At 50.2% G+C, this 16,438-nt stretch overlaps 1 protein-coding gene across 1 annotated transcript in view; it reads right to left on the reverse strand.

The window, feature by feature from the left end:
• GTF2H3 (general transcription factor IIH subunit 3) overlaps positions 1 to 16,438 on the reverse strand; it is a 37,839-nt gene that overhangs the window by 13,143 nt on the left and 8,258 nt on the right. The window contains exon 5 of the mRNA XM_082251589.1: positions 8,895 to 8,960. Within this exon, the coding sequence (XP_082107715.1) occupies positions 8,895 to 8,960 (66 nt within the window). The remainder of the gene's footprint in view (positions 1 to 8,894; positions 8,961 to 16,438) is intronic.

The raw sequence follows: 16,438 nt of genomic DNA on the forward strand, positions 1-16,438 counted from the left end.
GAGACTCGGGGGGAGACTGCTAAGTTTGCTATGCAGGAGGCCCGACAATGAGAAGGGGCCCGGAATTTGAGACTCCAGTGAGTAATTTGAGAACCTGGAAGATCCATTTAGCCAATCCATACCCACTCTCAACAAGCAAGATAAATTATAAAGTCTGATGTCTGGTAGGTTGGCGCCCCCAAGCGGCTTGGGGGGGCACAATTTGGGGATGGAAATCCTAGACCTTTTGTTCTTCCACAAGAATTTCGTAAGGGATTTGTGCATAGTTTTAATATCAGCGTGCCGAATGAGTAGAGGCAGCGTTTGCATCAAATACAGCAGTTTGGGAAAAGTGACCATTTTAAAGAGATGACACCTGCCTAGGAGGGACAGGGGGAGGGAGACCCAATTTTCCAGTTCTTTGGATATTTTGGAGATCAGCGGCGTATAGTTCAGGTGGTACAGGGAGGAAGGAGATTTGCCTATCTGTATACCCAGATATTTTATGCTAGTCTTGGCAATAGTAAAGGGAGATGTTGATGTCCAATCTAAGGAGCGCGGGTGGCCGAGAGGAAGTATTTCACTCTTCGCATAGTTGATGCGCAAACCTGAGCAGAGTCTGAACCTGTCGAATATGTCCTTGACATGGTGCATGTCGCGGGCTGGATCCGCGGTAAAGAGCAGGATATCGTCTGCAAACAGGGTGGACTTTAGTTCCTCTCGGCCTATCCGTATGCCCGTCAGGGGAGATGTAAAGGAAAGATGTCTGGACAGGGGCTCTAAGGCTAAGTTGAAGAGGAGAGGGGATAGAGGACAGCCCTGTCTAGTACCCTTGTGCAGGGGAATGGGGTCCGATATAATATTGGAGGTGACTACGTTAGCAGTAGGGGAAGCATACATCGCCGAAATGAGGTGTAGAAAGGGACCCGAAAAGCCAAATTTAAGGAGGGCCAGACGGAGCCATTGGAAGTTGACATTATCAAATGCCTTCTCGGCATCCAATGTGATAATGGCAAAGTTGTTGGCGGGATCAGCTGTTGCTTGTGACAACACAGCCAGGACCTTGCGGATGTTGGCGGTAGCGGAGCGCCCCTTGGTGAAGCCTGCCTGGGATGGGTGGAGGAGAGATGGCATGATCACGGCCAGTCTGGAGGCAACAATTTTTGAGAGGAGTTTAGCATCAAGATTTATCAAGGATATGGGCCGGTAGGAACCAGGCTCCGTGGTGTCTTTGCCGGGCTTCGGGATGAGCTTGATGAAAGCCTGGGAACCCGTGGGCATGTATCTCCCTCCATCCATAATGTGTTGAAAGACTTTGGTTAGCGTGGGGGTGAGTAAGTCCTTGGATAATTTGTAAAATTCGGAAGTGTACCCGTCTGGCCCGGGGGCCTTGCCAGGAGCAAGAGACGCCACGGCCGAGGCAATGTCTGCATGTGTGATGGGGGCGTTCAATAGGGCCAATTGGTCCGCAGTGATCGTATGGAGGTGGACCTCATCAAGAAATTTATTAGCTTCCGTTACATTTATCGGATCAGGGCCGTAAAGTTTCGCATAAAACTGTTGCATGACAGAATTGACCCCTTTCGGGGTGTCAATCAGGCTGCCTGGCTGGTCCTTGAGGGAAGTAATGTGGGTAGGGGTGAAGGGTCCCCTGCACAAGCGGGCTAAAAGCTTACCTGACTTATTGCCATATTTGTGGTATTTTAAGTCCTGAAGGGATACATGGAATTGCTCGTGGGCCATAGCCCACTCGTCAAAGCGGTGCTTGGCCTCCTTCCACTGGGTCCTGTGGGCGGGAGAGTTTTGCTGGAGGAGATTGGAATGTGCCACTTGCAGAAGGGCGCTAGCGCTACGGTAATTTGCCTCCGCTTTCTTTTTGTACGCCAAGGCGAACGCTATGATCCTGCCCCTAAGGACAGCCTTGCCAGTCTCCCACAGCAAAATCGGGTCAGAGGAGTGAGACTCGTTGTCACGCAAAAAGTCATCCCAGGTGCGGGTCAGGATCGACAGGAGATCTACATTGTTGGCAAGGTAGGATGGGAATCGCCAGGGTTTACGAGTAGATACGGAGTCCGTAAGAGACAACTCTATCGACAAAGGGGAGTGGTCCGAAATAACCAAATCAGAGATCGTGGGTCTGTGTAGTGTAGGGAGTAGGGATGAATTGCAGAGAAAATAGTCTATGCGGGAGAATGTGCCATGGGGGGGGAATAAAAGGTGTATTCCCTGTCTGTGGGATGGGCCAACCGCCAAACATCGGTAAGTTGCAGCCTGCCAGCGAAAACCGACAGAGCAGATACTGTGGTGGAGGGGTGGGAAGCGGCAGCAGGCAACTTCAATGATCTGTCTACGGTACAGTCCATGACAGCATTGAAATCGCCCCCTACCAACAGGGGAAGGTGAATATAAGGAGCCAGCATGCCCGTGAGCGTGTTAAAGAAGGACTGCGTCTGAGGTGTGGGAGCATAGACATTTGATAGGATAACTTCCTTAGGGCCATGGGACAACTGTAGAATTTGGAGCCTCCCCTGATCATCGGTGAATAAGGAGGAACAGTCAAGTGTGAGGCGTTTGTGCACTAAAATCATAACACCTGCTTTCCCTTTGGATGCGGCCGAACCGAAGACTCGGCCCACCCAAAGTTTGCGCATGCGCTCGAAGTCAGCTGAGGAAAGGTGAGTTTACTGGAGCATAGCGATGTCAGTGTTAAGTCTTTTCAGCTGCCTGAGAATGGCCATATGTTTATTAGGAGAACGTAACCCCTTGACATTCCAAGAGACTATCCGGAGATCAAGGAGGGTCGAAGGGGGGGGATCCTGTAGTAAGGACTAAAAGAGTACTAAGTGGAAGTTGGGAAGGTCGGTGGCTGAAGCTATCAGTGCGAAGAAGGACAGGGGGGATATGCCAGGAGCAAGTGGAGATGGGTATGGATATGGTGCTAACCCGACCAAGAAGGTCATTAACCATAGAAAGCAAAAAACATTGAAGATCATGGTATAACAGCAAAACACATAGTGTAGGAAGTGTGGACTTCACTTTTTTCCACATAAAACTCACATTTCCAACAGCGTTACCGGCGTTCAAGCTGAGACCGCTCGCCATCGGAAGGGTGGTACAGTCGCTCACAGGAGGGAAGAATCTCGGAGGACATGCAATATACTAGCCGATTACCTATAGCGAGAGGGTCAGTACTCCGATAAGGCTGTGGGGGTGAAAAGGGTCATAAGCAGCGTCATAACAGGAGCAAAACAAGACAACATGTCACAGGAAATATCAAAATGCAGCAGGCATCCAAGAGGTGAATAACATAAGAGACAAGTTATTCGCCCTAGACGGCAAGCAATAAAGTAACCTGAGTATGGTGTCACTACGCCCCTGATAGCAAACTTAGCCTGAAAGAAGCCGTTGTTGGCGACCCTCAGCAAAGTCCGTCCTGTCGGCGGTTGTAGGAGACACGGGCTCTCTTGGACGAATCTCTCCTGGGGTTCATGGGATCCCTGGTCGAGGGGGAAAAGGAAGGTGCAGCAGGGGAGTCCATACTGATATGCAGGCGAGATTTGATATATTCAGCTGCCTCATCCGGATGGGAGAACGACAGGGCTTCTCCATGCTGGTCTGTAAAACGCAAAACTGCAGGGTATGCCAGTGTAAATTTGATACCTTTATGGAACAAGGCATTACAGGAAGGTTGGAAAGCTTTACGCCGGCTGGCAACTTCTTGCGAGTAGTCAGCAAACAATAAAAGCTTGTGGCTGTCCAGGACCAGCGATTTTGCATTCTTGAAGAACTTGAGGATAGCCAGTCTGTCAGAATAATTAAGGTAGCGTACAATGACAGGACGAGGTGTCTTGCGATCATTGGAGGGGGCTCCCAGATGGTGAGCCCGTTCAATCGTGCAGGGAGTGGCAATGCCAAGGATCTGTGGAATCTGCGTGGTACACACCTCCACGAGCATGCTGACATTGAAGGATTCAGGCAGCCCGATAATACGCAGGTTATTCCTTCGTGACCTATTCTCAAGGTCATCCAGCTTTTCAAGGATGTAGTGTTGTGTCTGAGCAAACTTGGCATCTTTAGTAAAAGATGATTGGAGTTCATCTTCTATATCAGAGATTCTGTGCTCCACCTCAGATAGGCGTTTGGCCTGTTCAGCAATGTCTTTTCTGAGTTGAGCCACCCCTGCCGCAACCGCCTTCTCCACAGCCTCTGCAATGGTGGGAGAGAGGATTGCAGCAACAGCCTGGGCCATCTTCTGATACTGTGCATCTTCCGGCGTAGCAGGCTGTATAGCCGACATGTGGGGAGAAGCCGCGCCATCCATGGGCTCAGCAGCGGCCATGATGCCTGCGGGGGAGGGCGCTCCCTGCTGCTGTGAGTCCTGGCGGGGCAACGTGGTGGATCCGGTCCCGTTGTGGACCACAAAGCGGTCCATCAGAACGGATATATGCAGCGGTACCTCGAGGGGTAATGTGGCCGGGATCCGAAGCTTCCGGAGCGGTGTGAAGGAGGCTTTGTATGCCGATTATGCCGGAGCCGCCGTCTCTCACTCCTGTTTCATGTGGCGCCGGAACCGGAAGTGGAAAGGCTCCTTAATTGAGAGGGCCTGCAATTCGCTGACCCTGCGAGCTGACGTAATTGCAACCAGAAACGCAGTTTTCAGTCTGAGTAATTTTACTGACAAATCCTTTAGGGACTCGAAAAGGAACAGTCACTAAGGCCTGAAGGACTAGAGATAGGTCCCAAGTATAACATGATCTGACAACAACTGGTTTGACCTGGAAATAGCCCTGAAAAACCTTGCTATAACAGGCTTTTACAAAAGGGAGTACTGGAGGAAACACTAATGGCCGCAGCCTGCACCTTTAAAGTACCAAGGGATAGACCCTTCTTGGCACCCTCCTGAAAAAATTCCAGAATTCCAGAATAGATGGAACATTGGGAGACAATCTTTGATTTTCAGACAACCAGGAGTTAAATTTCTTCCAAATCTTGGAGTATATAGCTCTTGTGACAGGCTTCTGAGAACTAACTAGGGTCTTAACAATTTTGTCTGAGAACCCTTAGGAGGTTAGTATCTGCTCTTCAGATACCAAGCTGTCAAGCTTAAGGATGCCACTTGATTATGAGATACCAGACATTTAACAGGTCCTGTCTCAAAGGGAGAGCCACTGGAGGTTATGAGGCTAGTGTCTGCAGGCATGAAAATTAAGGCCTTTTGGGCCAAGAGGGGGCTATCAGACTCAAATTGGTGTCTTCCAGGAGAAATTTCCTGAATTAGTCTGAGAGGAAAAGCATACCAGAGGCTGAATGACCAGGAATTCGCAAAATGTGTAGATCCCAGAGACTGGTCCCTTGGATTCAGGGAAAATAATCTCTCTGTTTTGCTGTTTGTTTGGGCTGCAAAAAGTCCACCTCTGGGAGATCCTACCTGGCGGTAATTTCCAGGTTAAGGGACCAATTGTCCCGACACACCTGGTAGCAGCTGAGGTAATCTGGCAAAAAATTCGAACTCCCTATCAGATGAAGTGCTGAAATGGAGGCTAGATTCTCCTCGGCCCAAGATAGAATATTTTGGGCTGTAAACTGCAACAGACTTTATGTTCCCCCGTTTGTTGAGGTACGCTACAGTTGCAATGTTGTTGGATCAAATCTTCAAATGGCGTCCTCTGACCTCTGCCTGAAAAACCTCTGATGCTCTCTGCACTGCCAGGAGCTCCCTTTGATTTGATGCTCTTGCTTCCCGCGGGGACTATTCTCCCTGCGCTATCTTGTTTTGAAGATGGGCTCCCCATCCAAAAGAACTTGCATCCGTGATTATTCTCTGTGATTTTTGAATGACCCATTCCAGCCCTTTGGCGAGGTGAAATGGCGACCTCCATTATCACAGGGTTTTCTTTACTTTGGAGGGAATTCGTACCTTCAATTCCAAATAACTTGGAGACCCGTCCCAGTTTCCTAGAAGGAATAACTGAAGAGGACGTTCGCGAAAACACACCCAAGGCACAGCTGGAAAGCAAGAGGTCATAACATCTCTGAGTGAGACCCACTGGTTGGTTTGCAAGGATACCATCATTTGAGCTGTTTTTAAAACCTTTCCCCCACCCCCAGAAGAAAAATATTTTGATCTAGTGAGGAAATCTCGTACCCGAGATATGTTACTCTTTGGGAAGGTTTCAGAGAAGACTTCTCTTTGTTGACTATCCAGCCTAGCAACTGAAGGAACTCCTGAACCATCTGGAAATCCCTCTCTAGTTTTTGACAGGAATCTGCTACTACTAGGAGGTCGTCCAGGTAGGGGATGATTAGAGTTGATTTTTGTCTAAACGGGGCCAACACTTCCGCCAGGACCTTTGTAAAGATGCGTGGGGCTGATGACAACCCGAAGGGCAGCGCTCTGATCCTATCTTTATTGCTAGTCGTAGAAACTGTTAGTATGCTGGATAAATAGGGATGTAATAGTAGGCATCCTTGAAGTCCAGCATTGCCATGAAGCATCCTGGGTAAAGCAGATTTCTTATGGAATATACTGATTCCATTCGAAAGTGCTTGTATCTGGTCGAATGGTTTCGAGAACGCAGGTTCAATATCAGTCGATAATTTCCCAAGGGTTTCTTTACCACAAAGATGTGGGAGTAAAAACCCCTGCCCTGCTCTGCCCTTGGAACCGGGATCTACCAGGTTTCCTATCTGGAGACTCAGGGCAGTTGCCTTTACTTGATCTCTGGGCAGACTGGTGATTAACAATCTTTCCGGCGCCCGGGAATCAAATTCCAGTCTGTGCCCCCTGGAGACCAGATCTAAAATAAAGGGCTTGAAGTGATCCCCTTCCACTGTGGGAGGAAGGCCCTTAATCTTCTTCCCACTCTGCAGAAGGAGTCAATGTAGTTTACCGGTGTTGAGAAGGGCTAAACAAGACCCCCTCCCCACCGCTGCCTTTTTTGGCCAGTCCACGGTTTCTTGGGTCTGGCCTACTTCTCACGCGGACCCTACTGTCTGCCCCCCTGCTCTCGAAAAAACTTCTGAGGAGTTTTTTCTTTTCTGGAAATTACTTCTTTTTGTCAGCAGTACGTTCCAGAGCTTCTTGTAATCTGGAGCCAAAGAGATAGTCGCCTGTAAGGGGAAGGCTACACAAGCGCACTTTGGAAGAAGAGTCTCCTGACCACGTTTTAAGCCAGAGACTTCTTCTGGCCGAATTAACCAACGTCGAGGTCTTAGCTGCCATCCTGACCGACTCAGCAGAGGAATCAGCCCAAAAACCTACTGCCCGGAAAAGAAGAGGGAAAGATTTAATAATCTGGTCCTTTGGTGTCTCCTTCAATTTCAAGTGTAACATAGACAGCTTTTAACAAATCATCCACATCCTCTAGTGACAATTTGTACCTAGAGCCCCTGGCGGATTCCCTATCCTTAGGTTCTTCCCCCGATCCTGATTCCTCCTGTGAGGAATGGGGAGATGCAGACTCCTGTTTGGATCCTTACGACCCGCACTCTGCAGCGGAGCTCCAGCCACGGGCCTATCAGAGGCTTTACTCTGAGTGGGAGTCTGCATTTTGTCAATAAAGTTTTTAAAGAACTAAAGGTAGAGGAGAGCTCATCTCTAACTAAAGTGAGCCTCTTTTGAAAGGAAACAGTTGGATCATCCTTTACTAAACTGTCTATGCATGAGTGGCAGACCACTTTACTCCACGATGAGCTCAGCTTTGTCCCACAAACTGCACACTTCTTTTTTAGGTGGTTGCCCTTGGACCTTGTCCAGAAGCTTTGTCTGTAAACAGAAACATAAAAAACTAGTTTGAGAATCAGACCACCCCAGTCTCCAAACACACCCAGTGTGGGAGAGAGAAAAAAGGTGCCCCTCACCAAGCCCCATACAACTATGCTGGAGAAGAGAAAGCCCCACAGGCTATTGCAAGAGGGAAGAGTCCTCAGGCTTACCTGAGAGGTGCTGGTGCCAGAGCCTGCATCCACTGCCTGGGAAGTTACTGCAGAGAAATCCATCCTGCCTCTCCTGGATGTAAGTGACACCAGCTGCCCAGCCATCTCCTGCCTGCACTTTAAGGAGACTGGAACCAGCGTCTCCGGCACCCGCTGATAACATCACCTGCGACCGGAAGGGACCTATGCCACTTCCATGGGCACGGGAGGAATGCAGAAGCTCCACCTCTTCTGCCCTAAATGCCAGAGCTGTGCCAGGAAATCCCCTTTTAAAAAACGGCCAGCGCTCTCCTTCCCCTGCACAGCCAGCGACACTGCCTGCAAGTATGCCGCCATTGGGATGGGACAGAGGTTCCCTCCTGACTTCCCGGATGCCACCAACTGTCTTGGTCTTCCCCAGGCACTGAGGATAGGAGAGAAGCAACCACCACTAACCTTAAGGTATGAGGTATTGCGCCTGGGCAGGAGAAGTCAGATAGAAGATTCTTTCCCAAGTCTCCAAAAGACAGACCATGAGACCCAAAGAACCAGGTTCCCGGAAACATGTTACCCCCTGTCCGGAGGAAATACTGGAGGGGTGGGACTGGAGGACCGCCTTTTATCTGGTGGGGTAAATGTGTTTCCTGTCCTGGTAGGAGGAGCCCTAGGTCTCACGGGCTGTCCTGGAAGACAACTTGAGAAAAATACCTGTTGATCTGCCAAAAATGCATTCTGTTACCAGGTCTTTTTGTGGACTAACAACACACAGCCACTCAGCTACTCCCACTCTCAGATCTCCACACATGAAGAGTAAAAATTATGCAGTCCCAGATAAGTGTCAACACCACTTGGTATAACCAACTGCATGACACCAATGAACTTTAAGTTATCTGTAGGGGTGGCATTCATATCTCCTCTGTAAGGGGGGATTCCTCCCACTGGTCATCAATGTAAATTACACGTTCTATTGACCCTCAATGAATTCATAATGAAAAGGATACAGCAAAGAGCTTTTGCTAAGGATCCTGCCAACATCGTATCTGTCCGCTGTCCTTTCATTTCAGTGCCTGCAAAGACGAATCAGATTTCAGACACAGGTTAGAACGATGCCTGTGAATATGTTTGGTGCTGCTGCCCTTCCAAATTACCTTCCTTTTCAAAGGACTATGTGGAGTGCCAGGAAAAAAACTGAATTTTTGTAAAATCTTACCATAAAATTCCTTTCTCTGAGTCCTCCGACAGTCGCCGCCCCCTCACAAGTCTTCACCAATGGGTATTGACCTTTGCTCCGTAGGAGTAGCTAGGCAACAAGAATTGTTAATACAAAGCTTTTAAAATAGACACACCCCTAGGGGCTGTCCCCTCAGTCAATACCTCCCTGCACCAGCATTCCCAACTCAGTTTGGTAGCATAGCAGTAAGAGTACACAAAAACCCCAAAAGAGGGGCGGGGGGCGGCGACTGGCGGAGGACTCAGAGAAAGGAATTTTACGGTAAGATTTTACAAAAATTCAGTTTTCTCTTACGTCCTCCGACAGTCGCAGCCCCCTCACAAGTCTTCACCAATGGGATGTCCCAAAGCAGTGTAGACATGAGGGGTGGAAGACGCAACCGTAGAAAGGCAACGCAGTACCCACATCAGAGAAAGGAACCTTACCACAGTAAGAGAACCAACTGGGCAACAGGAAAAAACGTGCTCAACAGGAGCAACAACCCAGGAAAAACAAGTAACCCAGGGGTAAAAACACCCCAACAACCAAGGGCCCATGAAAACAAGGGTCCCTAGGAAACTGCCGCACTGAGAACTTTACGGCCAAAGGAGGCATCAGCCGATGCCTGAACATCCACCTTATAGAATTTTGAGAAGGTGTGAACGGACGACCAAGTCGCTGCCTTACACACCTGGGCCACAGAAGCCTGATGCCGGAAAGCCCAAGACGTACTCAAAGACCTGGTAGAGTGCGCCTTCACAGGGAAGGGAGGAACCTTCCCCTTCAAGGCATAGGCTTGTTCAATGATCTGTCTGATCCATTTGGCGATGGTCGCAGCCGATGCCGCTATGCCATTCCGTTGGTCCCTCAGGAAGGACAAAGAGGGAATCCGACTTGCGAAAAGATTTAGTGGACGACAGGTAAACTCTGATCGCCCGGACAACAACCAAGGAATGTAAGGCAACCTCCTTCGGATGCTTAGGCTTCGCGCAGAGCGAAGGCAAGACAATGTCTTCATTTAGGTGAAATTCCGATATCCTTTTCGGAAGAAAAGATGGGTTAGGCCGCAGGACCACCTTATCCTTGTGGACCATCAGGTAGGGAGAATTGCAGGACAAAGCTGCCAGCTCCGACACCCTGCGAGCCGAAGTGATCGCCACCAAAAAGGCAACCTTCTTGGACAATAGAGACAACGAGATCTCCCTGATCTTTTCAAAGGGAGCCTGTTGCAACACGGACAGAACCAAGTTCAAGTCCCATGGAGGTAAAGGGTCCCTCCTAGGAGGGGCCAAGTGTCGCACCCCCTGAACAAAGGTGCTAACCAATGAATTAGACGCCACAGGGCGTTGAAAAAGAACGGCCAGCGCAGAAATCTGACCCTTAATCGTGGCCAACGCCAAACGCTGGTCCACCCCAGTTTGGAGGAAAGCCAACACTCTCGACACCGAGTACGAGCGAGGGGAATACCCCCTGGACTCACACCAGGCAAAGTATGCTTTCCAAGTATGGTAGTAAATTTTACCCGAAGAGGCTTTCCTAGCCTTGATCAAAGTGGGAATGACCTCAGGGGAGAGACCCCTATCCTTCAGGACCTGGCTTTCAACAGCCAGGCCGTTAAAGCCAGCGACTGTAAAGCAGGATGGAATATCGGCCCTTGAGACAGGAGATCTTCTCGAAGTGGCAGACGCCACGGAGCGTCGACCGCCAGATTTACGAGGTCTGCGTACCAGGACCGGCGAGGCCAGTCCGGCGCTACCAGAATCACCGTGTGCGGTTCCGAGGCTAACCTGCGAAGAAGCCTGGACAGCAGCTGAATCGGTGGAAAGGCATACATCCGACGATACTGATGCCAGGGCGCCACTAACGCGTCTGAGGCGTCTGCCCGAGGATCGCGCGTCCTTGCCACGAACCTTTCCACCTTGTTGTTCAGATGAGACGCGAACAGGTCCACATCTGGGGAACCCCACTTCGCGCACAGCATCTGGAAGACATCCGGGTGAAGGGACCATTCTCCTTGGTCCAGGGTCTGCCGCCTGCCAGTTCTCCACCCCCGGAATGTGAACTGCCGTTATCGCCGGGACGTGTGTCTTGGCCCAAGACAGAATGTCGGCTACTTCCCGAGCCGCTCGGGCACTCCTGGTGCCCCCTTGGTGGTTGATGTAAGCCACCGCGGTGGCATTGTCCGTCTGAACCCGAACCGGACGGCCCCGAAGCCGGTCCGTCCATCTCAGAAGGCAAAGCTTTATCGCTCTCAATTCCAGAATGTTGATCGGAAGGGAGGACTCCTCCCCGACCAATTTCCCTGGGCGGACAGAACGCCCAGAACACCACCCCAGCCCGAAAGGCTGGCATCCGTGGTGAGCACCGTCCACGACAATGGACGAAAAGACTTGCCCCCCGACACCGCCGGGGACTGGAGCCACCACAGAAGATCCCTTCTGGTGCCTTGGCTCAACGAGATCCGCAGATCCAGGGATTGCGGCCGCCCATCCCACTCGGTCAGAATCTCCGCCTGGAGACCCCGCGTGTGAAACTGGGCAAAGGGGATCGCCTCGAAAGACGAGACCATTAGACCTAGACATCTCATGCATGTCCAGAGAGACGAGTGCCGGTTGTCCCTGAGGGACCTGACCTCGTCCTGAAGAGTCCGAAGCTTGTCTTCTGGTAGGAAAACCTTCGCTTGGACAGAGTCCAGAATCATTCCCAGGTAGGGAAGGCGAACAGAAGGACACAGAGTCGACTTCGGAATGTTTAAGGTCCAACCGAACTCCTGCAGAGTCCGCATCGTTGTGGACAGGTCGGTCACCAGGCTCTGACTGGCGTTTGACCGTATCAGGATATCGTCCAGATACCCCAAGACAGCAATGCCCTGTGCTCGCAACAGGGCCAGAACCGGCGCCAGCACCTCGGTAAAACCCCGCGGAGCCGAAGCGAGACCGAAAGGTAACGCCACGAATTGGTAATGATCCTCCGCAATGGCGAATCGAAGGTACCTCTGGTGACCCTCGAAAATGGGGATGTGTAGGTACGCATTCTTCAGATCGATGGAGGCCATGAATTCCCCCGGACTCAGGGCAGCCACCACTGAGCGCAGGGATTCCATGCGAAACTTGCGAACCTGCACAAAGCGGTTCAGAGCTTTCAAGTCCAGAATCGGATGCACTTTGCCCTCCTTTCTGGGCACAGTGAACAGATTGGAGTAAAACCCCCGAAACCTGTCCCGATGAGGCACCGGGACCACCACCCCCTGGGCCCGCAGGTCCCGCACCGCCAGGTGCAAATCCTGCAAGCGCTCCGGAGACAGCTGAAGATTTGAGGGAAAAAATCTGCCCGCCGGCTGAGAGAGAAATTCGATCTTGTAACCAGATCGAACGATTTCCTGAACCCACCTGTCCCGAATGCGGGCCAGCCAAGGTTGTAGGAAACCGCGCAGACGTCCCCCCACCCCAGAAACGGGTGAGGGCGCCCCTTCAGGCGGAAGTGGTATGGGAAGTCGAACCGGACTGGCCGGACTTCTGCTTCCCTGCCCACGGCTTCTTCTGGGAGCCTTGGCCTTTGAAGGGCTTGCCCTTGGACTGTGACCGAAAGGCACGAAAGGACCCCTGAGAGGGCCTAGAGGAGGAATTCCGCTCTCCACGGAAAGACTTATGCTTGAAAGACTGGGGCAGGAGAGTACTCTTGCCCCCCGTAACCCCTTTTATCAGGGTATCCAAAGCCTCGCCAAAAAGGCGAGACCCCGCGTAGGGAAAATCCGCCAGCGTCTTGCGAGAGGATTGGTCGACCGACCAATTCTTCAGCCAAATCAGACGACGGTTCAGTAACGCCACGCTGGACAGGCGTGCAGCCAAGGGAGCTAAATTCAAGTCCGCATCACACAAGTACATGACACCCTGATGGATCTGGTCCACCATAGCCAACGTGGTAGGCGGAGCGGAATCAGCCGCCAAGGTGCGCCTGAGCATCTTGGTCCAATCAGCAACAGCCTATGCCGCCATAATGGAAGCAAAAATAGGCTTCAGCATAGAACCAGCCACCATATAGGCATGACGGGCAAGAGACTCTATTCTCCTGTCCGTAGGGTCCCGGAAAACCGGGGTATCCTCTGAGGGTACCGCAGTAGCCTTGTTCAGAACGGCCACCGCGTGATCCACCGGAGGCGCCACACACCAACGCTCGTCGGTGGCAGGCGCAAACGGATAAAGTAATTTAAACTTATTTGGCACAGTAAAAGGCTTCTTCAAATTGAGCCACTGTTCATTAACCGTATGGTGAAATTCAGCAGGGCAGGGAAAAACCTGTGTTGATTTGCGAGCCCTCTGTGTTCCGAAAGCAGACATCCTAGCAGGAGGAGTAGGCTCATCCTCCAGGTGCAAGGTGTCCTTTATGGAAGCAATCAGCTCATTCATGAGTGCAAGCTCTTCAGGCGAGCCAGGGGGAGAAACATCAACCCCCTCTACCTCAGGCTCTCCCTCAGACCCCACAAGGTCCAAAGATGAGCGGGACCCTGAGAAGGGTACGCCAGCCACAGCAGCCACATCGCCCTCTGAATCAGAGGAAATGGATAACCTGGCCCTTTTTGCGGATCGTTCAGCCAGCAGCATCTGCACCTGAGACACCAAGGAAGCCACTACAGTGGTCAGATCGGCCCCCTCGGGGGGTGCAGCAGTCCCCTGGGCCCCCACCAGGGCGGGGGGAAACTTGCTATCCTGAGAATCCATGCCCCAGTACAGAAAAGTATTAAAGGTACTGGCCCTTTAAAACTACGGCGAGCGCAGCCCACCGCACACTGCCGTATGCACTGACCCCGCAGGGATAGACAAATACTGAGTAAGGATGACAGGACAGAAAGGTAAAAACCTGGAGAGAGCACACCAGACCGCTGCCACCGATCGCTGTTCCCGGGGAAAGAGGAAGTGATGCAATGCTGACTGATTGATATAGCCTATGGAAGGCTCCAGCAAAATGGCCGCTCGGCAGAGGAAAAAAGGCTACAATAAAATAGCGTCGCCATGTTTATGAGTAGTATCGCCCGCCAAGATGGCGGCGAATGGCGCCAAAACACGGCGCTGCATAGAGACAGGGCCGGTCACAGTATACAGGCAAATAAAATGGCGGATCGCCGCACACACACGTCTGCAAACAAAACTGCACCCAGAGCATATTAAACAGCAGAGCAGAATGGCCCCCCCTCGCAGCCCACAGGCATGCAGCCACACAGGGAACTGACAGGGAGCCCGCAGTTACACAGACATGGAGGGTAATACACAGCCACAGACTAACACCCACACAGAAAAGGTCCCCACACAGAAGGTGCTTACCGTACCAGATGGCGTGGGGAGCCGTCTCCAGCGACAAACCGCTATCAGGGCAGACAGGGAGTGCCGCGGCCAGGACGCTTGTGGACCGCAGTCATGGTGTCCAGTGAGGTAGCCACCTCACAGGCAGCATCCCTGCAGCGAACAGGGATGGGTCGTTCAATGTGCCAGGGTAAAACCTAAGCTGAACGCTCGATAGCAGGCTGGGGATCCATCTGGCTATCAGCCCTGGGATGCAGGGCGGCCAGTCCGAGACCCAGCTCCGCATGATGATTCTTCATCAGAAGATCCCTAAACTAAGGCTGACAAAATAACAGCTAGCAAGGAAAAGAGAAAAATACTTGAAATAAAATCAAAGAAGGGTAGAAGGCTGAGACTGAGCCCCAGCACAGGATAGCCAGCTACTCCTAAGCTAGGCAAAGTCAAACTGAGTTGGGAATGCTGGTGCAGGGAGGTATTGACTGAGGGGACAGAGACCCCTAGGGGTGTGTCTATGTTAAAAGCTTTGTATTAACAATTCTTGTTGCCTAGCTACTCCTACGGAGAAAAGGTCAATACCCATTGGTGAAGACTTGTGAGGGGGCGGCGACTGTCGGAGGACGTAAGAGAAAAAACGTTTTCTTTTTTTTTTTTTTTTTTTTTTTTTTTTAGATACAACAAAGAAGGTTTAGAACCATTATTCATTACTACTATTCCAAGATGAATACTTCAACTTCACTATGGTCCAAGGAATAGAAGCGACTGGAAATCTTTCCTAGACGCAACAATAGGCAAAAAAATGTTGATAAAGTTTCCAAACTTTCCCCCTGTATAAAAAATCTAATGAAGGTCTATTTGTCCTAATTTTTTCAATGTCTAACCATTTGCCCCTAAATCAAGCAATATCCACTATTTGCCACATTGGAGAAGGCAATCTTACATATTCCACCACCTGTAGTAAACTTTTTAGAGTCCCTCAACATCTACGTGTTGCACATCAAATGCCTTAGTGTGTTACCCTGCCATTCATTTTTAATGGCACCCTAACACAGTAAGGCAATGCACATGGGTTGCCGCACGCCACAATGCTTGGTAAAGCATTACAAGTGTGATGCAATAGAAAAAAGGCGGAGATGTGTTTTTTACTTTTGTATGTTCAACTGCATTTACAGTCCATTCAAATGAATGGTCTACCCTAACACAAAGCATGTTAATGCAAGTGTGGTAATGCAACTCACCAGAACAGAAAGGTATGAATAGAGCCTATTTAGTCTATTGAATTTTAATTCCAAGTAAACCCCTTATCACATATCCTGCTATCATAGTAACAACATGACCTGACGTCAGTTCATTTTTGCTATGGCTCCTTTTTATCATCTTTGGCCCATTTCTCAGGTTTATTAAAGGATAAGTTCACCTTTTGTAACATCTTACATGGTACACCTATATTCAGGGTGTAACATGTTACATATGCACTGGCCCCCACTCTACCCTGTCTGATAGCTACTGGGCAATCTTCTCCGCCAGGCTAGCTGTCACAATCTAAAAAAGACATGGCCGTGCGGGGCACCGGCTGCACCATCCATTCACAATGTTCTGTGAATGGGAAAACTACAAGGTCTGACAGCCTTTGAGTTTAATTGCACAAAGTTTATTTGCTTGCTTGTATCGGAGGTAAACAAACAGTCTGCAGGACTATGGCATTACACCCATGACCTGCTGATAGTGGGTGCAATGCTTTACAGGTCCCCAACTAAAAAAAAAAAAAAAAATGCATATTTTTTTTTAACTGCAAAAAAATGTGCATTTATTATTTATTTTTTGTAAAGGTGAACTGCGGTAATCCTTTAAACATTTATGAAAAGCAAAATGCAAGCACTCACGCTTATTTAATATAGGCACTTATATAACGCCGACAATTTACACAGTGCTTTACACACATGTTGTATATTCATATCAGTCCCTGCCCACAAGAATCTTACAATCTAAGGTCCCCAACTACATTCATATACTAGGGCCAATGTTAGTCAGGAACCAATTA

This window comes from Pelophylax lessonae (genome assembly GCF_965119305.1).
Source record: "Pelophylax lessonae genome assembly, chromosome: 1".
NCBI lineage: Eukaryota > Metazoa > Chordata > Amphibia > Anura > Ranidae > Pelophylax > Pelophylax lessonae.